General features: G+C 40.4%; 4 protein-coding genes across 6 annotated transcripts in view; all 4 read right to left on the bottom strand.

Moving 5' to 3' along the window:
- Positions 1-1,418: 1,418 nt before the first annotated feature.
- LOC115813704 (poly(rC)-binding protein 2) lies at positions 1,419-11,487 on the bottom strand. 3 transcript variants are annotated; one of them, XM_030776259.1, is made up of 13 exons: positions 11,340-11,487; positions 10,279-10,417; positions 9,970-9,993; positions 9,848-9,880; positions 9,564-9,680; positions 9,346-9,477; positions 8,804-8,932; positions 8,488-8,562; positions 7,658-7,699; positions 6,458-6,557; positions 6,033-6,085; positions 5,279-5,448; positions 1,419-3,174 (listed from the first exon to the last, which is right to left on the bottom strand). In XM_030776259.1, exons 2-13 carry the CDS (start codon positions 10,345-10,347, stop codon positions 3,138-3,140), a joined length of 981 nt encoding a protein of 326 aa, XP_030632119.1. In that variant the 5' UTR covers positions 10,348-10,417; positions 11,340-11,487; the 3' UTR covers positions 1,419-3,137. The 3 variants fall into 3 exon arrangements, with proteins under 3 accessions (XP_030632119.1, XP_030632120.1, XP_030632118.1); XM_030776258.1 differs by lacking the exon at positions 1,419-3,174 and adding an exon at positions 4,337-4,769 and having other exon boundaries at positions 6,458-6,530; XM_030776260.1 differs by lacking the exon at positions 7,658-7,699.
- Positions 11,488-11,759: 272 nt separating this feature from the next.
- LOC115814424 (proline-rich protein 13) lies at positions 11,760-14,531 on the bottom strand. Its single transcript, XM_030777265.1, has 4 exons — positions 14,491-14,531; positions 14,168-14,218; positions 13,550-13,962; positions 11,760-12,561 (listed from the first exon to the last, which is right to left on the bottom strand). Exons 2-4 carry the CDS (start codon positions 14,181-14,183, stop codon positions 12,517-12,519), a joined length of 474 nt encoding a protein of 157 aa, XP_030633125.1. The 5' UTR covers positions 14,184-14,218; positions 14,491-14,531; the 3' UTR covers positions 11,760-12,516.
- A 2,677-nt stretch (positions 14,532-17,208) lies between these two features.
- Positions 17,209-18,532, bottom strand: LOC115815261 (proline-rich protein 13-like). Its single transcript, XM_030778218.1, has 2 exons — positions 18,080-18,532; positions 17,209-17,335 (listed from the first exon to the last, which is right to left on the bottom strand). Exons 1-2 carry the CDS (start codon positions 18,530-18,532, stop codon positions 17,288-17,290), a joined length of 501 nt encoding a protein of 166 aa, XP_030634078.1. The 3' UTR covers positions 17,209-17,287.
- A 2,116-nt stretch (positions 18,533-20,648) lies between these two features.
- The window catches only part of LOC115815260 (anti-Muellerian hormone type-2 receptor-like), a 5,811-nt gene continuing 2,803 nt past the window's right edge, over positions 20,649-23,656 (bottom strand). The window contains exons 6-11 of the mRNA XM_030778217.1: positions 23,343-23,564; positions 23,096-23,210; positions 21,970-22,127; positions 21,525-21,681; positions 21,045-21,175; positions 20,649-20,765 (exon numbers count right to left, since the gene is read on the bottom strand). Coding sequence (XP_030634077.1) covers positions 20,649-20,765; positions 21,045-21,175; positions 21,525-21,681; positions 21,970-22,127; positions 23,096-23,210; positions 23,343-23,564 — 900 coding nt within the window. The remainder of the gene's footprint in view (positions 20,766-21,044; positions 21,176-21,524; positions 21,682-21,969; positions 22,128-23,095; positions 23,211-23,342; positions 23,565-23,656) is intronic.

Genomic DNA, 23,656 nt, shown 5'->3' with positions numbered 1-23,656 from the left:
TTTTATACATTGAGACAAATTAAGTTATTATTCATGTAAATATGTTACCTCTTTACACTGTACAAAGAACAAATTTAAAAAAAAAAATGAGCTGACATTATTAAGAGAACAATATTATGGTGCTGATGTTTTAAACTTGAGTTGAGTTCCAGATGCTATTCCTAACTGTTGAGTAATGGAAAGTACATGGCCTAGAGTAAGCAATAGATCAGCTCCACATCCTTCCCTACTAATGATTCAATGTCAGTTGTCTTCCCTCACAGGGAAGAACTGGTTATTTCTCCTGAAAATGGACCGTTATCTGAGAACCGCACCGTTCAAAAACGAACAAATTCACCACTATTTGCATCTGGGAAATGTACAGCTCTTTAAAAGCATGTTTGTGATATAGTATGTGTATTCAAACGGATATATTTTCAAGTTGATCTCAGAGTACTTGAAGACGCACACAATTACTTGGGTGGCGTCCATGTAAGGCTATTGACTAAGCAACTTGTTAAGATCTGCCCCCCTCTTTGCTTTAAGTGGATCTTGAAGATAGACGGGAGAATTTAGCCATCTGTTGCTCGACACTCTTTTTAATAAGCTAGAAAAAGGCAGCTTCTATGTTCCTTACAAACTTTTCAGACATTTTTAATTTTGATATATTTAGATTTGTACATTGTGAAATCACACTTATATCCCCGTTATGTTACAAGGGAAAAAAAAAAATCTTTCTACGCTCCTGTGCTACATATTGATTACTGGGGCATCTGCGACACAACACTACCCCCTAGTGGCTGGAAGTGTAAAGGCACTTGTATGTCTCAAAAACCATAGAACCAGGATTCCCTTTGAAAAGAACAACGCTTTGTTTTTATACCGCATTATGTCTTGTATCTGTGTACAATAGATATATTTAAAAGAAGAAACTGAAACCATTAAAAAAAACACAATTTGAAAACACATCATGTGTTGAGTTTACACATCAGCAAAATATGTCTTTAATCCCCAAAACCTGACTGAATCTACACTTGATATCATGCTGAATAGCAGTATTCTTTTGAATTCATTTGACCGTTCACAGCCCTCATCAAAATCTTCTGGGCTTCTCGGTACAGGAACCATTACACCAGCAACATATTCAGAGAGTGATTTCAGTTAACTGTTGGATTCCACTGAAAACGATCAAAAAGGTTTTTTTCATCTGAAGAAATCTGGCTTTTTCTAATTACAATCTATGGAAAAAGTCTTTTCCTGTCTGTAGTCTAAAAATATGTATCAGTTTCTTTGTTAACAGTCACCCAATAATATAAACATATAATTTAATTGAAACACACTGAAAGATACCATTTAATTTGACAGTAAATTGTATTGCCCCCCCCCCAAATGAGGTGTGCCAAAAGACCAACATACATAACCTCAGTTTTCTAAAAGCAAATACATAAAACACTTTAGTTTAAGCAGTTCATATCTTTTTAATTTCTTGTTTTTTTAACAATTTTGTGACACCCAGGTCTACAGTCTTTTTTGAGAACGTGCACAAAAAAAGTTTTCCTGGAAATAACAATAAAAATAAAATCTGACTTAAGCCAAAAAAAGCATAGAGCAAGAAAGTAGTGTTAAATCCATGTCCTTATTTAATCTAATTTCAGCTCCACATGATCTGGTTCTTAGAACAAGTTGCGTTCATACATAGACCTGTCAATAATCAGAAGTCAATCCACTTTGGTAGGGTTTTTTTTTTTTTGGGGAAAAAAAAAAAACTCCATTTGAAAACAAATATTCCAACTCAGTTTAGTAATATCAGTCTTTACAAAAAAAGGATAGATCAGTCCGGTCCTTTCTGTTTCAGAGCCCTTTTCCATTCCTCTCTGTACCCAACCCTCAGTTCCCCGTCCCATGACACAAAACAACCAACAAACTAATAAACGTGGCCAAAAAGGCAAGGTGGAAAAATAGGAATGACGCAGCAAAAACAAAAGTTACAACATGATAAATCGTTACACTGTTTACATGATGAGTGAGCACAGTAGCCACAATTAAGATTTGACACAACCAAATCCTAGAACTGTAACAGACAAACTACTCATGTAACCCCCTCCCTCCTTCTCACTCCCCCCCCCCCTTTTTTTAACAGTGATAACAAATCCTATTCACAGACTTCCCTTCCATTTCTGAATTAGTGTGCCAGACACAGGGTCTATAATAAGCCAAGCTAAGGACTCTGTGGATGGTGGGCTGCCAAGTCACTGTTCGGGGACAGAGCCATCCTGCTGTATGAGTCAGGGTCTGTTAGATAAGACCAAGCCAGTGACCTCTGCAATGACTTACAGTGACCAATAATGTGTCACTGACTGATGTACAAGTCTTTAGAGTTACAGATTGGTAAAGCCACAGATTAAAAGCATGGTCTCTTTCTATCAGACAAACTCGACTGACATCACCAGCTGTGCTATTAATCAAGATAACCCAGCTCATGTGACTTGTAACTGACAACCTATGTTTGTCAACGTATTACAATGGACAAATCCTTAGAGAGGGAGAGAGAAAAGCAATTTGAGAGATGTTAAAGGAACAAGCGATGTGTATGATTGAGTGAGGGACAGGGATTTTAAGAAAAAACAGTCAGTCATTTCTGTGTGGTTTTTTTTGTCATTTTTTACATTTATTTTTCCTTTTTTTGCCTTTTTTTAAAAAGTTTTTTCGGAAAAAAATTGATGTTACAGAACTAAAATGATGCCTATTCAGACTTTTCCACCTCTAATCCTTCAGGATGGCAAATAAAGTTAGGGAGAGGTTTTTTTTTTTCCTTTTGTTTTTCTTCCATTCCAAAAACAAACAAAAAAAACTTAACAAATTAATATCAAAAACTTCCAACTGGACCCCAAGGGAATCTAAAACCAATCCTTTGAGGAGACAAAGGAAAAAAACAAAAAACAAACAGAAAGAAGGAAACCATATAAATAATGGGGAAAGGTAACTAATGGTAGGTATGATCTAAACAGAGAGGGGCTAGTGTAAAAGAGGAAGGAGGGGTTCATCAGGAACACTGGATAGTTGCATTGAGAATCTGTGTGTCTGTCTGTGTGTGTGTGTGTGTGTGTGAGTTAAAGAGATGGTGGTGAAATGTGAGGGATAGTGCAGATGCTGTCTTATCAGTTGGTCGCCAGTCCTGTAGCCTCAGACGAAAGCCTGGAGTGAGACATCGAAGAGGAAGGGGAAAACAAAAATCAAAAATAAGCCATTCGCCAAAACCCAGAAAAATCTCCAACTAAAGGGCACTCAACACTGATGCCCCGCTGGACACCAAGACTGAGCACCCAACACACACAAAAACACCAACAATGACAGAAAATGAGTTGTGAGTTATACATACGTATGAAAAATAAAGCGTGAAACTACAGTTCAAATGCGGAGGAAATTGATATTTCTTGTTCTACACTTTACATAAGAACTTCAGTGAATGTCCAGCAGAATCCAACCTTGTCAAGTCTCCTGGATATTTTTTTGTTTGATACTTCTTTTGAAAGATGGAACTGACGGACTGACTCTCGACAGCGACATGAACAGGCAATGAAATTGAACCAGTGAGAAAATACAGCATTTTCAGATGGTAGCATGCAGTGCATTAGACAGAAAAAACTACAAAAAAACCTTCCTGAGGACATGGGCTCATCAATTAAAGAACAAATTAAAAATTAAGCCCCAAAAGAAAGAGGGAGACTGATACCTGAGGGCGATTAACATCAAAAAACAAAAACAAAAACAAGCCCCACGAGAAATTAGTGAAACAGAAAAAACAGCCCTGAAAAAAGTGCAGCCCAGTGCTTACATCAAAGAGACCAAATGCTGGGTGCCATGGAACTAGGTAGTTAAATATTTAAACCTGTTTAAATGTTTTACAGCCAACATAGCACATCATTATTTCTGCTAAGGTCATTTTATTTTTTCGCAGAGCAAACGGCAAATGCTACCTGAGCGTACGGCCAAAAGGGGGCGCGGGGGGGGGCAAGCAAGATTCAAATAAACCAGTGTCCAAACCGGTTGAGTGTCAGACAAGTAAAAAAAGAGTGAGGACTCAAACAGTCCTCCAACCTCCTTTAGCAAAACTGTTTCAAACTAGTCTGTATTAACCAGAAAAACAGAGCAATGGCAATAATGATATAATAACAAATACTATAATAGAAGGAGGTGGAGGAGGAGGGGAGAGGGAGAGAGAGAGAGAGAGAGAGTGGCACAGCCAGGCTCAGAAGCAACATATTTGCTGACGTGGTGCAGATCAAAAATAAAAAAACATCAGTTTATGGAACGTTTCCGTATGACAAAAATAAATCAACGAATAAATCATTTCAATTTAATACGGTGAGAGCCTTCGCTTCTTAGACTTTGAGCCCAGCTCTGGGGCCAGCTTGGGCTCGGGCGGAGCCAAGTGGGCAGGGCTACCAGAGGGTGGCCCACTAACCACGTGGAGGGCCAGAAGGGGGAGGGGCTTGAGACTGAGCAGACTGGAGACACAGGCAGGGGAAGAAGGGAGCGGAGAAGGCGAGGGGGAGGTGGCAGGGGCGGGGCCTGGCACCAGTAGGGAAGACAGAGAGATGGAGGCGGAGGGGGGCACCACACATGAGGAAGAGGAGGAGACAGAGGAAGAGGAGGAAGAGGAAGTAGCGGCAGAAGTAGCGGCAGGAGAGGTGCTAGTAGAGGTGGGAGGGCACGGGCTGGAGCTGAGGGTCTGTTCAGGGTTCGAGGAGGAGGAGAAGGAGGAGGAAGAAGGTTTAGAGGACTCTACGCTGTAGAAAGAGAAAGAGAAGAGGGGAAGAAAAAGGAACACAGAGTGGGGAAAGGGTTACAGGGCAGGCCAGTGAGTATGGAGGGGGAGGAAAAGGGGGACAGGGATGGAGACAAGGACAGAGGGACAGACTGACATAGAGAAATGAGAATTTGACAAAGGACACAGGACACAAAGCCTAACAGGGAAAGTACATCTAATAAGCAGATCCATACTAGTAAAGCAGAGGTGTTAAGCAAACATACACAGCACACATGGTAAACAGGGAGATCATCTAAAGTGGGTTCTATGTGTTTCAGAGCTGCAGTGGCAACAGTACTGTATTCTGGCTTTTTAACAGGTTTAGTAATACTAAAACCTATGACCAACTTCATGTAAATGTTAGCTTATTTATCAACTACTGATTCATGTCAACAGGCATTAGTGTTACTTAGGTTTTAGTGTGGGCGCTCATTCAGCGGGTAGTGTTTGTGTGTCCGCGTGCACGTGTGTGTGTATGCGTATAGTCACCTGGCGTTGATGAGGTACTCGGCCAGGCTGATGCTGGCAGGGGAGCCTGTGATAGTGACTTGGCGGTCAGTGGAGCCCTCCACAGGGTTGGCGATCTTTATCTGAGCTCCTGACATCTGCCTGATCTCATTAATCTTGGCACCCTGCCGGCCAATGATGCACCCGATCAACTACAGCAAAGACAGAAGAGAGAGATAGATGGCCCGCTGCACAAGTGACAAAACCATCATCACTAAACCTACCCAGACACAAACCTGCTACACTCTTTCAAAAACAAGACTATCATCACGCTAGACCGCGCCAAGCTCATTTCCATTTTAAAATGCAACATGGTTCCAAAATGATGTTTGTATGAATCAAAGGGGATGAAAGCAAACACCTGCTATGAGTTGGAAATAATTTGACATTAATTATTCAGAAAGGTCTATGCCATGCAGGTTCAAAATATACAATGAGGAAACATATGCCAGTGGCTCACATGTTATAATCAGGAATCTGTGAAAAGAGAAATACTTGTTTTACCAGAATGTGCTGTTTAGTGTTTAGTTACTGGCTTTTGCTATAGAGAAAGAGAACATCTGTACATTGCTGAGTTTGCATAAATGAATGATACACACACAGAGTTTGAACAGAGATCAACAGAGGGGGTTGGAGTAGTGGAAGACCACGGGGAGGGAAGAAAACAGGGAGCTGTGTAGGGTGTGGCTGGCACTGGATGAGCAGAGAAAATAAAAAAACAAAAACAAAGCCTTACGTCATTTGGAATGGTCATCTCATGTGATCCTGTCTGAGCTGACGTATCCATTCCTACAGGAGACATGACACAGGTTAATACAATCCCTACTATATATATATACATATACCTCTCAAAGTAAACAATTGCTCATCAACTTCTCTAAGAATGGCAAAAACAGTTTTCAGACAGAATTCTTGCCAAAAATGGGTGCATTTCAGCCTAATGGCTCCACAAGACCTTTGTCTCCAAACTAAAATAACTTTAAAAACATTAAACAAATGTTTTCAGTTCAAAATGCCCGAGGAGCGTTCACAGGTTACAGACACACATTAATAAAATCAACCATATATTCAGGTATATTATATTTATCAACTTGTTAAATGATAAGAGAATCAGACTGTAAGTGCCAACAAGGCCACAGCAGCGTCATGGCGATACGGTACCAGTGAAGCCCTGGTTGCTAGGCGCCAGAGGGAAAGGACTCTGCTGCATGGCGAGCTGGTGGAGTTTGGTGAGCTGAGGAGAGATAGAGGCAGAGGAAGACTGTGAGAGCGAGAGAGAGGGAGGAAGTCAGGGAAGAGAAACAGTAAAGAGGGACAAAAAGGAGGGAGGAGGAGAAAAGAAAAAGGTGGACAAGACCATTGTCAGTACAAAACAAAACTTACATTAAAGGAAAAAATACACCACACACACTGGTCCATACAGGAGCCTTATCATACGGGTTAGTCCTCATTAGCTATTCTGAATCTCCACTCTCATCATATGGACATGAAAGTCAAATCAGTTTGTTATTACAATTCCTGTGCGGGATTCACATGATGAGTATGTCCCCCGATTACTCTCTTACAGATGGAAGGGGGAAAAAAAAAAAAACACCTTTTCCTAATAAACAGAAACTGCCCACCCTCACACACAGTATGGAACACTAACACCACTGTAGTCTAACACTGTAGTAGTGCACTGTAAACCTAATGGTTATGTATATAGATGTGTATAATTCAATGGTAGCTTGTGTAAGTGTATGCTAAAGGCTCAGATACCTAACTCAGACATCTAGAAAAGAACTCGGTTATCTAGGTCACGAACCAACCTTTCAGCATTTTTTGTCTACTAATGACACTGAAAGATACATATACTGTCCTGTTCCGTGAAATAAGAGTGTAAGCAGCTCAGTTGAGCATGAAAAGAAGACAGTGAGGGACATGAAAGAGAGGCAGAGGAGAAAGATTTAGTTACATAGAGATGAGTGGAGAGTCTGGACAAAAAAATAAATAAATTAATTAAATAATAATAACACTAACTAAGGCCCATCATCTACTAGAGTCAACACTGCACACTGCTCACATACGGTTCTAACAAGAACAGTCCTAACTCGTAGATGAATACTCCATTAAAATATTTCATTACACCAACCTTGACAAACTGACTGCTTCTGTGGGAACGGGACTAAAAGCTGCTTGACTGATCTGGCCAACATACTATACAGAACCTCAACCAGGCCTGATCCAGAAACAGGTGTCAGAACCTGTCCCTGGCCCAGAGCACTGGAGGGGTAAGAGGGGTGGAGATGGTCTTTGGGGGTGGGGTTAATGGGAATGAAAGGAGGATGGTTTCGAGGGGGGGGGGACATACACAGGACTTACATCAGGCTGGGGAATTGCGTGTTGTCCTTGAACGGCATATGCCTGAAACGAGAACACAGAGCTCACAGGTGTGCCCAGAAAAAAACCTTAAAAACGCAGCACACGCTTAGGCCCTGGAGCCCTCAGATTCACAGAGAGGAGAGGGGAGTTGCTTTCTCACTCGCATACACAGACACACACACACACACACCCTAAGGCATCCTACATTTTAAATGCTCAGCACCTCCAAGATACATCTCAGTAAAAAGCTGAGCTTCATTTTTGTCTACTGAACACTGGGCCAATGAATACGCTGAAGCCTTTTGGAAACCATCCACCATATCCACCAATCCCTGCAGATCAGCAGTCATGTCCAAAGTCTCCACTTATGTCAGAAAGGGCAGTTATGAAAAGGCTTGAAAAGGAAAGCTAATGTGGAGCAGAGAACTGAAGACATGTTGTATTCATTCAGAGCCCACAGAGGGCCAGTGAGGGAGAAGTGAGGCCTTTGTCTTCTAAGACTGCGTTTATTCACACGGACAATGGAGGGTGGGGCGAGACAGCTTACTCCAGTAACGGAGCTGCTGCTGGTGTTAACTCGAGACAGAGCATTGAAAAAAAGAACAGTGGAGAAGAAAGGACAAGAGCAGAAACGTGAGGAAAGCATCACATCAAATCTAAAATATCAGCATAACTGTAAGAGTAACATATTCCTTCTCTTTTTACACGATAAACATTCAATCTGTAGTAAAACTAGAGTTTCTCGAACCTTTAACTACACTACACGCGGTTAGAAGAAAAGTGCCTCCCCCTCCCATGTTATGCCCCCTTCCCCCCTAAAAAGATACCACCTGTCCACCAGCGAAGATCACAGGAGAGCCTGACGGTTTGGGTCGGTAGGGGATGGTTACACCCTTTGGAGGGGACTGGACAGGAAAACAGACGGATATCATTTCACCACATAGACTCTACAGTCCATGTAACGACATAGTGAATGCACCAGAGATCACATGTGTTTATTGGTAGGTTTAGAGAGGTCAAATGTCTGTGTTAATACATCTGTTTACAGTCTATATAAAGATCTCACAAACAATCCTTGTGTCCATCTCATCTAATGTAAGCCTATTATTTCCAGAACAGGAAAGCTGAGCCAAAGCAGCCTCTTACCTCCAACATCACCACACAGATCTGCTTCACACAGCCGATGATGGACTGGGGGGTACCAGCGATGGTGATGGCCCGTTCTGTGGAGTTCGGCAGCATGTCGCCTGCCACTTGTACCTGAGCTCCAGTCGACTAGAGAGACGGAGAGTGACACGGGTTCAAGTCCATTCCAATTTTAAGACAACAGTCATGCCTGAATATTCAAAAAGCCACAGCGAGATGGATTTATCTACCATACAAGTATATCATCTACCATATGAGAATATCTATAAATAATATAAGACATTTATTCATTCATTTTCCAAGCTGCTTATCCTAATTAGGGTCACAGGGTGCTGAAGCTTATCCCAGTGCTCACTGGGCGAAAGGCAGGAAAACACCCTGGACAGGTTGCCAGTCCATCACAGAGTAGACATTTAGTTTAATAATAATTTGAGATGGAGATCACTGCTTAATATTGAACATATGGTATCTGTGTTGTGCTGGATATCAGCCAAAGGGCAAAGAGACACAGAGGGAAATAAACGCTGTATTCCATCTCACACCTCTCTGATCTCCTTGATCTTGCAGCCACCTTTGCCGATGAGTGAACCACACTGACTGGCTGGCACCACTATGCGCAGGGTCACTGGAGGTTTGCTGGTGGCTGTACTGTTGGTCATGGAGCTACTTATGTCCTGCAAGGTAAAAGAACTAAGAATTACTGTTTGTGTAAACCACAAAGACATAGGTTTTAGAGCCAGGACTGGGCGGTATAACTTACCTCCTCCAGTTTGTCGATAATCATGGAGAAGGCTTTGAATATGGCGGTGGTTGGACCGGCCAGGGTGATGATTCTCTCTGGGCAGTTTCCCTCTGAGATGTTGATGCGTGCCCCGCTCTGGAGAGGAGAGATTTACATAGTGCGTCAGGATCACCAGAAAAAAAAAGATAGCCTAGACTTGATTGTGCTTTGGCAGACAATAACGCTCCTCTCAGAAAGGGTCATAATTTGCATTAGTACAACTTGGTTAACAGTATTATGGGAAAAATAAAAAAACAACTCACCTCCTCTCTCATCTTCTTCACAGATTCACCTTTCTGTTAGCACAAAAGGAAAAAAGGGATATATTAATGCAAGAAAAGACAGACAATTCTAAGAAAGTAGAGAAAATAAAAGCACTACTAACCTTTCCAATGATGCTGCCAACTTCCTGTGAAAAGAACAAATATAACTATTTAGCAGCTGCATTGTGAAACCAGCTCTCCCAATATTAAGGAACTGATACCCCCATGGAGAAAACACCAGTTTATTGAAATGTAAACACAGATGAATTCACAGGCAGATAGACACACTAAAAACAAACATAATCCCATGTGAAAACATGACCATTCTTTCAGCAAACAACATTCCCTCAACATGTATATCTAAAGATTTAGGCAGTAGGTAGAGCTAGTTGATGGTTCTTTCAGCAAACGGTGAAAGTCAGGGACCAGACCTTGCCATGCATGAGTAGTCTGATGGTAAGAGTGACGTTGAGTCCTCCTTCAATCACACCGGAGTCCATGGCGATGTCTTCTGGGGAAAAAATAACTGACAAGGCGCGAGGTTGGTGGTCTTTGGTCACAAAGTTGGATCTAAAATAACCAACAAACATAAGGGAGCCCTTTTGAGCGCATGGATGGATATTAAACGACGACGATGCAACCTGTACATTGTCAGCAAAACATTACACTAACATTAGGAGAATTCAGCGTAGAGCGGAAGCACAGAAATAAACAACAATAACTAGCTATATCCCATCAGCATGATGGCGAGAAGAAACGACCGGCGTTCCTTGATGTTTCATAAGCAGCTGATGAAGTAGTTTTTTCACGCCGCAAAGTTACATTATTTCCACTGCTTATTCTACGTCGTTAATCAAGAAAATAAAACAAAACAAAAACAACAGAACAAGGCTCAATACCCAGCCAGCTAATAAGAGGGGAAAGTGAACAACGTGGTAACTCTGCGATGCTAATGAAGCATCACAGTGGTATATGGACATATGTGAGCCAGCACCTAACGGTATTGCACTGGTAACTTCAGAATGAACAAAAGCTGTGTTTTTTGTAAGTGAATAACTTGCGTGTTAAAACTGTGTTCACTACGATACCACAAAGCCTGTGTTTAGAATTTACGACTGGCCCACGACCAAAACCCGTCATTAGGATGGTTTGCTAACGAGCTAACTCGAGTTGTTGACCATGCAGTTTCTTTACCTCGTTGAAAACAGCAAAATCCTGTAAGCAAAGCAAAACCATCTGATTGGTATAGAAACCTAGGCGGAGGTACTGAAACACGCAAGTTAGTACCCTAACTACAGTTTTTTCTCACTAAAAGGCAAACGTTCAGTATGTTTTGTATGCTGCGTGCAAGCGCGGCCTTGTCAATTTGCAACTAGCCTACTAGGAAACTACTCATTAGCTCCTATGCTACCGCTAACTGCGTCGCGCCTTAGCTACCCTCGTTTTCTATTCAAATACAGTTCTGTTTATTTTGTACATTGAATAATCTTACCTGATCCGTATGTTCAGATGTGTTCAGGGGGAGGGTGGGGTTGTAAGGGTAGAAGGGGAGAGGTTCGGGAGGGTATGAACCCAGGGGGAGAGTTTTAAAAGGATTCGGGGAAGAGGGAAGAGAGTGATAGTGTGAGATCGAGCTCCACTCTTTTACACAAAGACAACCAATCTCACACCCCTGAACTTTCACCCTTCACCCGACCCACCCCCCATTCCCAATCTCACCGCCTACGGCACTTTTCCACGCACTTCGTTGCATGCCGTTTTTCCATGGAAGTTTTGCTTTACACAACATTTCTGTGGTACGAATGTTTGTGTGTTAACAGTAATATGTGTAGCAATTGCACTCGTCGTCATTTAATTCAATATAGCATCATTTTAGATGACAACGACTCTTTTTCTTTAACTCGTTCTTTATTTCTTTCTGGTACTCCAGGCACTGAAATACATTTGAAATGAATGTTCTTGAACACACCGCTCATTCATTCAAAGAAATCGCGCGGCCAATTAATGTACAGTAATATACCAATATATTGATGAAGGCACAAGGTGGATTTGATCCCTTCAGCATTGTCGCACATCAAAAACATGTCGATCCAACAGGAAAAAAAGTATTACTTTTGTCGATTATGTTTGCAAGTATTTCACAGTGATCAAACCATACTGTGTCCTAATATACGTATGCGTAGGCTGAACACAATGACAAGATTCTCTCTTCATGGTGCAGGCTGAAAATGTCCCTTTAAAATAAAACATGGTATTGTATGAAACAGCGCAATAGGACCAAAACTATAAATGAATACTAATAAAATACTACTTCAGTGAAATGCAACTGCAGTGAAACAAAACACTTTGATTTAGGCTGAGTGTGTATTAGTTAGTGCTTTTCATTAATAAAAACATTTATAAGCCTATATATTGCTGTCTACTGAATTAATGTAAGAGAAATACAATAATTCAAAACTGAAATGTTTGCAACCACCTTACATGCTAAGAATCAACGGAATAAAGGACAGAAAGTCATTTGTCTGCATAAATTGAGCATAAAGATGTAAACATATATAAGCCGAAACAACTAGCTTAGCATATGCTAGCATCCGATAAACATTTTAAGGAAATATTCTGAAGCGGCTCTTTAAAATAATCCTGAAGATGAATAGATGATCTCAGTAAATTCAGTCAGAGTCACTGCTGCTGCTGCTGCTGCTGCTGGAAGAATGCTGAAGACAAGAGAAAGACGTATCGATAAACAGAAAGCACGACGTTATCTCAACCATTCCCTATCCAGCAAAAGTACATCAAAAGACAAATACTTAAATAAAGAGCTTTGAAGGCAATAAACTATGTTATAAGACTATCACCAACGCAACGTCTAGGTAAACCAAATAAATGAATAATCCAATTATACAATAGGTTAGATAGCAATTATCAAACTCACAATTAATTTCTCTGTCAACATTCAGTATTGCTGGGATTGTGCTTACACCGAGAAGCACTGAGAAGCTTTGCAAATCAATGAGAGTCTCATTAAATTTAAATATAATAATAACATGACATGCTAAACCCACCCTCAACACATGATGCCAAGTATAATTTTGATCATTTTAGCAGATGTTCGTATCCAGAACAACTCATTAATGTTTGCATCTACATCTGAGGTTACCCATCTCTGAGGCAACCCTGGATTTAAGGGCTTCACTCTGAAGGATATTTGGAGTGGAGTGGACCGGCATGCTTGGTGTTTGACACTGAAAATGCCTTGTCATGTGAACTGAACACTGTTTCTGGTGTTTGAAGTTAACTAATCTGGAGGGTTCACTACGTAGCTGCGTTCTTAGAAAAGCACAGTTTAGTTTTATGAGATTTACAAACATTGGAGTGCTTGTCCAATAGCACTGTGTCTCACTCTCTTCTCTTCTTATCTAAGATATGTTGTACAGACACCCTCTGCTGACCAGGCCACACCCCATACTACTAGACCATAAATATCAGAAAGAACATTTTCAAGTTAACAGCTATCTGTATATTTCAACTGTGTAAATTATGGCTTGATGAGGCTGCAATGACCCGACCATCCCATCAGTCAGTAACACCACCCAACCCAAGGCAAATGCTCTCTATGCCACACACAGCGTGTAAGAGATATCACAGTCACCCCCACCCTCTCTCAAAGTCCACATCGTCTCTGCACTGATCTCAGCCACTCACCTTGCCATGTTTGTGTTTGTGGGCTTTGTGTGCCTTCTTCCCTTTCTTGGCTTTCTTCGCCTTTTTGTGCATCTTGTGTCCCGCAGCAGCCATCCCTGCAGCAGCCATGCCACCTGCCAATGCCCCACCCATGGGGTAACAGCCTCCAGGACTGGGATAAGGCCCTGGGTGAGGCCCACCTGGTGGAGCACAAGGGCCAAGGGCAGCTGGATATCCAGGAGCGGCTGGACCTCCTGGGTAAGGGTGTTGTCCTGGAGGCACACATGGCATGGCTGTGGGCGGCATGGCAGGGTTCATGCCAGGAGGGTAGGCTGGATTCTGATCCGGAGGAAAGGCAGGATTGGAGGGTATGCACATAGGGTCATGCGCAACAGGGGGAGGGAAAGCTGGGTTTGGGGGACCCGCTGGAGGACCTGGAAAATATTGTGGGAATTATAATTATGCTCACTTACTTTTGACCCTATAGCTACAGAAACAAATGGATAGAGTTCTTTATGGTCTATAGCTTATTCTGAAAGACTGCTCAGGAACCTCCCAGTAAATACTATTAGTTAGTGAATGAATCCAAATAAGTAAGAGAAGGAAGAACAAAGGTATGTCATGAATTAATCTAATCACCTTGATTTGGCCACATACTAAATTTCCCAACTTACGAAGCAGTTTATTAACCTGGGGAGAAAAAGAATGCAGTGGCGTTAGCATTTTTTCTACATCATACATTCAGGGACAGTGTTAAAACACGAGATATGTAAAAAGACAGTTTAAACATGTAAGCTATCCATGTAAACTTGACTTTGATAGGCACCATCCGCAATGATGATGACATTTTTAACATTGAGGAAAACCCACAATGCCAAACAGCTGTGTATACGAGTGCACTAAGGATCGGACGGAATATATGATTTTAAAAATTCTAAACAAAACTAGGTTTGAATACACACCTTAGACGTTCGTAGCGTTCCAGTACAAACTCCAACTGATGTCCCTCTTCCGGGTTTGCTCGGAAAGCAAGAGATGTTCAACTACATGGAATTGCGCCCTTTGTAACTTTAAACCCGTGATGATCGTTCCGGTGTCGCAGAACTTCACCTGCGTGTGGCACATTCAATACCGCAAACATTTCTCTTACAGGACAGGCTTCACGTGGACAAAGTATTGAAAATGAATTTATTCAGCGTCTTATTTGCACCTTCTTTGAACAGACTTTGGGCTACTAACGTAAGGATGCAGAATCATTTCCTGACTTGAACATATCCCACATCATGACATCATTAAAGGAATCCGTTTGCTTTCGCTGGCAAGTAAATAATGCGTAATAAACAAAGAGCCACTTTTTGCGTAGTGGATCAGCAACTGGAGGACCAGCATAAGGAGTCTTCTATTTTTAACTGGAAAACGCCCAGTTTTCCATTGGCAAGATTTATACTGTCAACAGATATGCATTGTACAAAAATAGCGCATGAAAATGATCCTTTAAAGATAGTTCTCTGCAAAATACAGGAGAGGTACTATAAGCTTTGTTATACACACAGACGTTATTAATTAAACAATAAAAAGGGCGTTAAATTAATTGGTTTATGCACGATGAATGTTCACCATTGCATAATGAGAATGCGAGATACAGTCACCCGACTCTACGTGGAAGTACGCTAGAGAAAAGAGATATTAGCGTTCAGTTCGTGTTCTCATTATGACCCACTTGATCACTAAGTTTAAAGTTGCATTTAATATGTATCTGGGACGGAAGTTATGGCCTAACACTCCACTAACACCAAGCTCTAATATATATGTATGTATGTATGTGTGTATGCATTTTTATTTATTCATTCATTTATTTTATACCAAAATCTCATTCAGTGAGTGAGACATTGGAAATTAAAACCTAAACGTTAAGACAACGCAGAATTAGTAAACAAATTTTTGAACAAAAAATACATATAAAAAAGAAGTAATAATGACATGACTGTTCTAAGGTTTTGGTTGAATACTGTACTGGGCATGATGTTAACACACTTTCAGATAATGTTGCACAGTGGCGAAAAAATTAAAAGGATTTTGAAACTTTAGAGGGAATTAAGATTTAAGAATAAAAATAAACGTTATTATTGCCAAAATGTAGCATGTCAAAGTGTGTGTGTTAGGAGGGGGATTCAGTTCCTTAAAGAAGAAAAATTAAATATTCATGAAATCAATTCATTCCTTGCAAAATATAACATTTTAAAGTGCAGAAAATGTAGACTGCTCCTTCATCTAGTGACAATATACTCATCCAGGACAGTAGATTCTCAGCTCTTAAGAGCTGTCAAGACCTGGGTTCCTGTTTGCAATATGTCAGTTTCTCACTGTTATCAGAGCTGTGTCTCTAAAACGAGAGTTGGCTCCTTTAGGTCCCTCTAAATAATATAGACCGAGGTGGTACAAGAGGGAACAGACCCATGCATCCATATTAATACACCAAATAAACAGTATTTCTTCTGCATCACTTCCATACTCCATGCTGAATTACAAGCCATGAGGCAAACAGAGACCAGACGTGTTCTATTCAGTTCAAGAAGGGTGACGGACCCTAATGAAAATCGTCTATTGTCTTTGTTAAAGGGAGCAGTGAGGAGGTAGAAAAGCCAGTTCTCAAAAATCTCCTGCCAGGAACATTCTTGAAAGACACACACACACACACAGATCTTTCACACTCAGCTATGATTGTGTCCTGAGGCCCCAGCTCAGGTTGGTATGTTTATAATAAACCAAGGTAGCCAACAACGGAATCATCCACTAAATTTTATAATTGTGAATAATGTAACTTATTAATACAAAATATGTTTTTTACTGTAACATACTCACTATGTAAGTTAGTGAGTCTACAAAACAATACCCAGAAACTTCAATACTATTCACATAATGTTTAAAAATGACTAGAATTTCATTAGAATTTAACTCAGCTCTCAGAATCAAATGAGTAAAAACGATAAAATATTCAGTAAAACAGAAAAGGGTGCCGTCACATTCACTTGTTTTGTATTGACTGGATGTACATATGGAAAATATTTTATGTGTGAAACACTGGGTGTATGGAGCAAAAATGTAAAAGTTAATCCATGAAAAATTCAAATGAGAAAAAAACTCAAATAAATAAATAAACAAAAAAACCCAGAGAGTACAGGTTTTTTTCACTCCGATGATCTTACAAAAACAGAAAAGGAACTTTTCAGCTTCTACGGTTTTTTGTTTTCTTGTATCCTGATGAGAAATCTATAGTTTAGGCTTTTGGATTTACATGTGGAATTGTCATTTGAACATTTGGTAACTTGTACTCAGCATGGTGAGTATGTGTTGCATGGACCCAACAGCTGTCTCCATGAAAGCTACTGTATGTGTGAATCACTCAAAACCATCACTGCAAAATTACTTAAAGTATTTGAAATATAAAAGCAACTCTGAGAGTGAGAGCGCATGTGTGTGTGTGTGTGTGTGTAATTATGCATTTAATCACATAAAACATTTAGAAACAGCAAATGTACATATTGCTATCAATTTAATTAATGTCAGAGAAACACAGTGATTCATAACCCCCTTTACATTCACGTCAAACTATTGCTAAAAACACCAGGATGAAACAAAAAGTAATTTGGTCATGTATAGTTTGAGCATACAGATGTAAACACACACAGAATATCTGATAAATATTTTGAAGTGGCTCTTTAAAAGTCTCCTGAAGATGAATAGATGATCTCAGTAAATTCAGTCAGAGTCACTGCTGCTGCTGCTGCTGCTGCTGCTGGAAGAATGCTGAGGACAAGAGAAAGACATGCCAGTAAACAAAATGTGCATGTCAGCTCATGGCTTGCCAGAAATATGCTGTCCTACAGGTATGGTGTAATGGAACAAATTCTAGCACAGGAAAAACGCTTTAAGAAAGAACTTCGAAAGCGAGAAACCGCGTTTTAATACAAACTTGCCACCAACAAAACCTTCAGTTACAAAAAAAAAAAAAAGATAAACATAAAAGGTCTGACAGCAATTAACAATAACCAAGGTCCTATTTTACATCTCCTGTATCAGTCATTATACCTGGGATTAAACATGATAAACATGAATTTTCCAAAACCAGTGGCACAACTAGTACTTAATTGTACACAAAGAAATGAAAGTCAAACTGAATTGACTTGTCATGACAACTTCAACATGTGCAAACACTGCCTTTGATAGAGGATACCAACTACAATTTTGTTTATTATATCTAACACACTTAAAAAAACACACACACACATCAGAGGTCATGGTGAACTCTCTTAACACTATACTGTTATCACCACCATTTGTATCAGAAATAATATTTAGAAGTCAACAGCTACCTGTATATTTAAAATGTAAACAACACTGAATCAGACTGCAATGACCTAACCTGCCTATTAACCAGTAGGACAAAGTTAATTCCAAGAAAACCACTCACACCAAAGGAGATGTTTTTTCTATAAATTACACACAGCATTGAAAGTCCAAACAGTTTCTGTATCCATCTTAGGCACTCACCTTGCCATGCTTGTGGACTTTGTGTATCTTCCCTTTTTTCATCTTTTTCTTCATCTTTTTGTTCATCTTGTGTCCCCCAAAAGCCATCCCCGCGACAGCGAGGCCACTGGCTAGGCCCCCGCCCATAGCACTGTGAGGAGAGGGGTAGCCTCCAACTTTGGGATGGTGGCGGTGTGGCCCACCACGGTGAGGTCCATAAGGACCATGGACGGCTGGATACCCAGCGGCTGGATACCCAGGAGCTGGATATCCAGGCGCTGGATACCCTGGAGCGACAGGGCCTGCTGGGTAAGGATGGGGCCCTGGAGACATGTATGGCATGGTAGCAGGCATGCCAGGATTCATTCCAGGGGTGAAGGCTGGGTTTGGACCAGGAGGGAAGGCAGGATTTGGAGGAATCCAAGCAGGGTTATGAGGAGGTGGATTTGGGAAGCTTGGGTTGTGGGGAGCCATTGGGGGACCTAAAATAATCACAAAAATCGTAATTGTTTATTAAACCTACATAAATAAATGGTGAAAGATCTTCATGGTGGACTGAGTTCTAGTCAGCAACTGGGAGGGTCAGTAGTTTATTACAGTTTATGATTTATTCCTCAAGATTTCAAACCTCTCAACAAAGATGATTAATTAACGAACAAACAAAAATGAGGAGGAAGAGAAGGAAAGTAGAAAAAAAATGTGTAGAGTGGAAAAAAAAACAACACTCACCTTGACTGGGCCACATAATTATTTCACCTAATTGAGCAACAGAGAAGCAGTTTTTTATCCTGGAGAGAGAAAGAACAGAGCTGTGTTAGATAATTCTTCATCATACCCTCAGAGACAGTATGTGTTAAAAAAATCCATGTAAACTGACAGACTAAACACCTGGTTTATCAAGATAAATTTTATTTTGACACGCAGCATCAGCAATAACGATTAAGTTTGTTAAAATCGACGAGATAACCCACATGACAGCTAGCTGAACACACGATTTTGACGACTTGAAAGAAATAATTTAGTTTAAAAAGTTCTAAACAAAACTGAAAAAGTTCCAACACTTACCAAGTATGTTCGCTGCCTTCCAGCTGAAATTCCAACTGATGTCCCTCTTCCGTGTCTTCATGGAAACTATGAAACGTTCAACTACCACAAAAAACGCCCCTTCGGTAACTTCAAGCGGAAACGATGTATTGTCTAGTGCTACTGACTTTACCAGATTGTGAAACATTTAGAGTCGCGATGTTTTCACATATGAACGAAATTACACCCGGAGGAAAAATATTAAAATGGATATATTTAGATGCTCCTCATATAAACTGATGTTGTGCCATTAACGTACGACACAATAAAAATAAATGTTTCCTGACTTGAACAGATCCTACACGATGACGTTTTCAGAGGGTTTGGCCTCCCAACCCAGGGACCAAATAGTGCGCACCTTCTCACAAAAACAAAGAGCGACTTTTTGCGCGGAGAACCAGCAATGTAAGAGGAGTGTTCTGTTCAAATAAACTAGAAAACGCTTGCTTCTCCACTGGCAGTATTTAAGCGTTCAAAAGACAGACATTGTACAATAAAAATGCATCAAAATAATACTGTAGAATAGAAAAGATAACGTTCGACAGGACATAAGAAGAGTATAGTCTGTTTTAGACGTGAGTACTTTTAATTAGTATAACCACTATGTACACAGGGGCGTGTAGATCTGCGTAATGAGAAAACGACAGTCACCTGATTCTTACGTCGGAGCAGGTTGAAAACATGAACTATTACTGCTCAGTTTCTATTGTCTGATTCAGCCACTGAATGATACCGCGGACACGCCAAGCTTAATCAAATAGATTTTATTTTGTTTTAGTTTAGTTATCATTATTTTTTCGCCAAAATAACGCTTGTTCGGAGATGCGCTGGAAAATTATACAGAAATGTAAAGCAGAAACAGAGGAAGTAGAGACTCTTTACAAAAAAAGGAAGAAGTACCGTAACTACATGGCTAGACTAAAGAGTTATTTGCGGGGTTATTACGACACTGTGCATGGCGTTAATATATATCCCGATGTTGTTGCATGGCGAGGGAAAAACATTAAATTTCCTTAAGAGAAAAAATGAAATATCCTTGCAATCAGTTCATTCCTTGAAAAACTTAACATGTTAAAAGTGCAGAAACTATAGCCCTCTCCTTCAACTAAATGGATATGTTCCCACAACAGTGACAAACTACTCATCCAGGACAGTAGATCCTTAGCTCTTCAGTGTTATCAACACCTGGGTTCCTGTTTACAGTACGTCAGTTTCTCACTGAGTTCAAAGTTTTGTCTCTAAAAAGAGAGTTCCTTTTTCCTTTTAGGTCTCTCAAAGTAATGTAGACCACGGTGGTACAAGAAGGAGCAGACCCATGCATCCTTAATATGGAATAATAATCCTAAATCAGTGTTTAGATAGATAGATGGATAGATAGACAGATAAATAGATACTGGGACATCTATGCATTGTTTCTGTACTCAGTGCTGAACTGTGAGACCTGAGGCACATAGAGACCAATTGTTTTTGTTCTTATTATTCTTGTTAGAGGTGTGGGTTGTATGTGTTAAAGAGAGCAGTGAGGAGGTAGAGAGGCCAGTCTGTTGGCTGCACACTGAGCAGACAGACGAGCCTCTGGGTCATGATCCCAGCAGTCTTCCAGAATCTCCTGCAATGAGAATTCCTGAAACCCACACACACACACACACACAAACACACACACACACTACATTCAGACCTGATTCTGTCCTCAGTCATCATTTAAAGCATCATGATCATATTACATAGAATTATCTATATTAAAACATTTTGGAATAAATAAAAATAATACATATTAATGCTGGACTTGTGTAGAATTCCATGACAATAGAGCAATCAAGTCAGACCGTCACTGTCCTTCATCGGGCTGTTACAGGCGCTGAGCAGCTCTCACAGACAGTCATATTCACAGAGAGGAGTGTACCTGAGAAACATGTATCCATGACTGCGGTATGGCAGGACGCTGTCTCCTCTCTGACACCAGCACTAGGAGCTGCTCCAGAGCTGGACTAGGCCCCAGTTCAACCTCATAGGGCAGGGAATGTGCATGGCCCTCTGAATAAACACAGGTGGCCAACCGCTGAACCAGTGAATTTGAAAAAGTCTAATAGTATAACATATCAATACAGAATATGTGCTTTTAGTGAAACTTGTAGCTTGAAAAATGGCAACCATATTCAGTGTTTGCAGATATTTGATTTAAAATAAAGAAAGCATGTCCATATTCACCATCCCAGTTGGGTAAGGCTATTAGAAAAATAGTTTCTACACTTAGAGGACGACATATGGTCATAATAAACTAGCTACTCTAAATTTAGAGAGAATGGTGACAGAAGTTTCCTTACATGCTCTAAAGGGTAAGTGTATTGGAGAAAGAGAGTGTGTATGTTTCTAATACACTGACCTGTATAGAGATCTGAACAGCAGCTCCACAGCTCCCACAGTAGCAGTCCTAAAGCATACACATCTCCCTGCATCAGACAGTGGCCACTGCTCAGGTTCACAGAACCCTCCAGCATCTCTGGAGACATATAACGCAGTGTTCCCACCTGCGCTTCATCCTGTCAGGACACATCACACACACACAGAAACACACACTGAATGACACACTCAGTTTTCATTGGAAAGGGAACTTTTGTTGACATTGCTAAATGGGGACTGCTTCAGTTAAAGCACACTGATCAAACCCATTACAAGCAGGTAAAAATAATCAACTTAATAGAGTAAAAAGAATTGCTTGTTCTCTAAATTTAAAGGGAAAAAAAATCTGGATTTTTATCTTAGTTACAAACGGTAAAAGTTCAGATTTGCAGAGAGTGGTGTGTGAAGGTGTTGTGTTCAGACTGAACCTGTGTGTTGTCCACGTGACTGTGCCAGCTGTCCCTGGCTGTGCAGTGGCGGATTACAGTGGCACAGCCAAAATCGCACAGAGCACAGGTTCCATCTGCCCGCACAAGTACGTTATTACTGCTCAAGTCTCTATGGGCCACCGCTGGTTTATGTACACCTATGATAGGACAAGACAAAACACACACTCTGTACACACAGGTTTTCTCAGTTACTTAGAAATAGAATTCACAAAACATGACATCAATACCACAAAAACCGTTCACATCATGCTTCAGAATTATTAGATTCTACATTGACACATGTTCACAGTAGAATGAAGTTTTGGATGAAAAGTCATGAGCACAGCTCTCAAACTCAAATGAATATGTTAAAAGTATGCATATATACAATAATATCAGTATTGCACACCCACAAACACAAACAAAATTCAAAAGAGAATAAACTTGCACACAAACAAACAACAAAAATGACCTTACACTAATTACTTTATACTATCCCGACCAGAACAGAACATGCAAATTTTCTTGTACTTACCCACAGAACACAGTAGAGTATAATTTGCTTAATGGCAGACAAATCATTGTCTGTATACAAATGACTGTACAACAAATAGAGTGATTAAAGTAAGAGCTTATTTTGTAATCTAGTGGCTATCTCCATGTAAACAACTGCAGTTTCTACTGTTATTTGTTTTCCTGTGAAATGAGGGGAAATATAAAATTTGGCATTTTGGAGTTGTCACATGTGGTATAGTTCTTTGAACTTTTGTTAAATTGCAATTGATATTGTGAATCATACATCTATCACATGACCCAACAGTTTTCCTCATGAAAACGCATGTTTATTTGAACCACTCACCAACCAGCATAGCAACTTTAGTTAAGAAGGTTGTGATATGTGTGTAGTTTGCATAGATGGTTTATGTTTTTTTTTTGTTGTTTTTTTTAGAACTTTGCAAGTGTATACTTATATATGAATGTAAATGTGTCATACATAATTATATCCAATTATATACAATACATGTACCCATTTTTTTACCCTCAACCAGTGTGTAAACAGCTGCCACACGCACACGCACATACACACACACACACACACACACACAATTACTAGAATGACCCTTACCATTCTTGTTGATGTCAGAGTGCAGGTAAGCCAGCCCCTGTGATAAAGTCTGTGTTAACTTTACTGCTGATTTCCAGTCACACGCAGTTTTAGACAGAAAGGCATTCAAAGAACCCTGAAAATCACAGATAGAAAATGACTGGATCTCTTTTCACGTGGAACACATTTCAAGCATTCTCTGTCCGTGCGGTCATCCAAACACAACACAAAGTGGCAAACTCTGGAATGCATCAAGAGTGTGACTCACATGGGCGGCAAGCTCCAGTACGAGAACACACTCTCGCCGCTCCAGCGTCCGTCCTGCGCCGAGGAAACATGCAATTCCACAATTCACCATTAGGGGGAGTGCGTACACCTCTTTCTCTCTCATGAACTCCCGACTGTGTCCTGCAGGAAAAATCTTCAGAGCTACGGGCGAACCATGGCATTGTCCCTGCCACACACTTGCAAAACGACCCTGAGCAACAACCTAAAAATAAATTAGCAAATAAATAAATCTGATGGATTAAAGATATTTTTCAACTCTTCAATTCAGCAAATGAATAATGAGAGAAGTAATGA

This window comes from Chanos chanos, chromosome 6, assembly GCF_902362185.1.
Source record: "Chanos chanos chromosome 6, fChaCha1.1, whole genome shotgun sequence".
NCBI lineage: Eukaryota > Metazoa > Chordata > Actinopteri > Gonorynchiformes > Chanidae > Chanos > Chanos chanos.
Note: the sequence above shows the minus strand (reverse complement) of the source record. Positions and strands in the feature narration are given on the sequence as shown.

Coding starts and splice junctions, on each gene's coding strand:
- LOC115813704 (XM_030776258.1), bottom strand. CDS start 10,347: ATGGACTCCGGTGTGATTGAAGGAGGACTCAACGTCACTCTTACCATC. Junction 9,681..9,847: donor TGAAGAAGATGAGAGAGGAG/GTGAGTTGTTTT, acceptor TCTCCTCTCCAG/AGCGGGGCACGCATCAACAT. Junction 9,478..9,563: donor TTATCGACAAACTGGAGGAG/GTAAGTTATACC, acceptor TTTACCTTGCAG/GACATAAGTAGCTCCATGAC.
- LOC115814424 (XM_030777265.1), bottom strand. Junction 12,562..13,549: donor ACAAACACAAACATGGCAAG/GTGAGTGGCTGA, acceptor TCTTGTCTTCAG/CATTCTTCCAGCAGCAGCAG.
- LOC115815261 (XM_030778218.1), bottom strand. CDS start 18,532: ATGGCTCCCCACAACCCAAGCTTCCCAAATCCACCTCCTCATAACCCT. Junction 17,336..18,079: donor AAGTCCACAAGCATGGCAAG/GTGAGTGCCTAA, acceptor TCTTGTCCTCAG/CATTCTTCCAGCAGCAGCAG.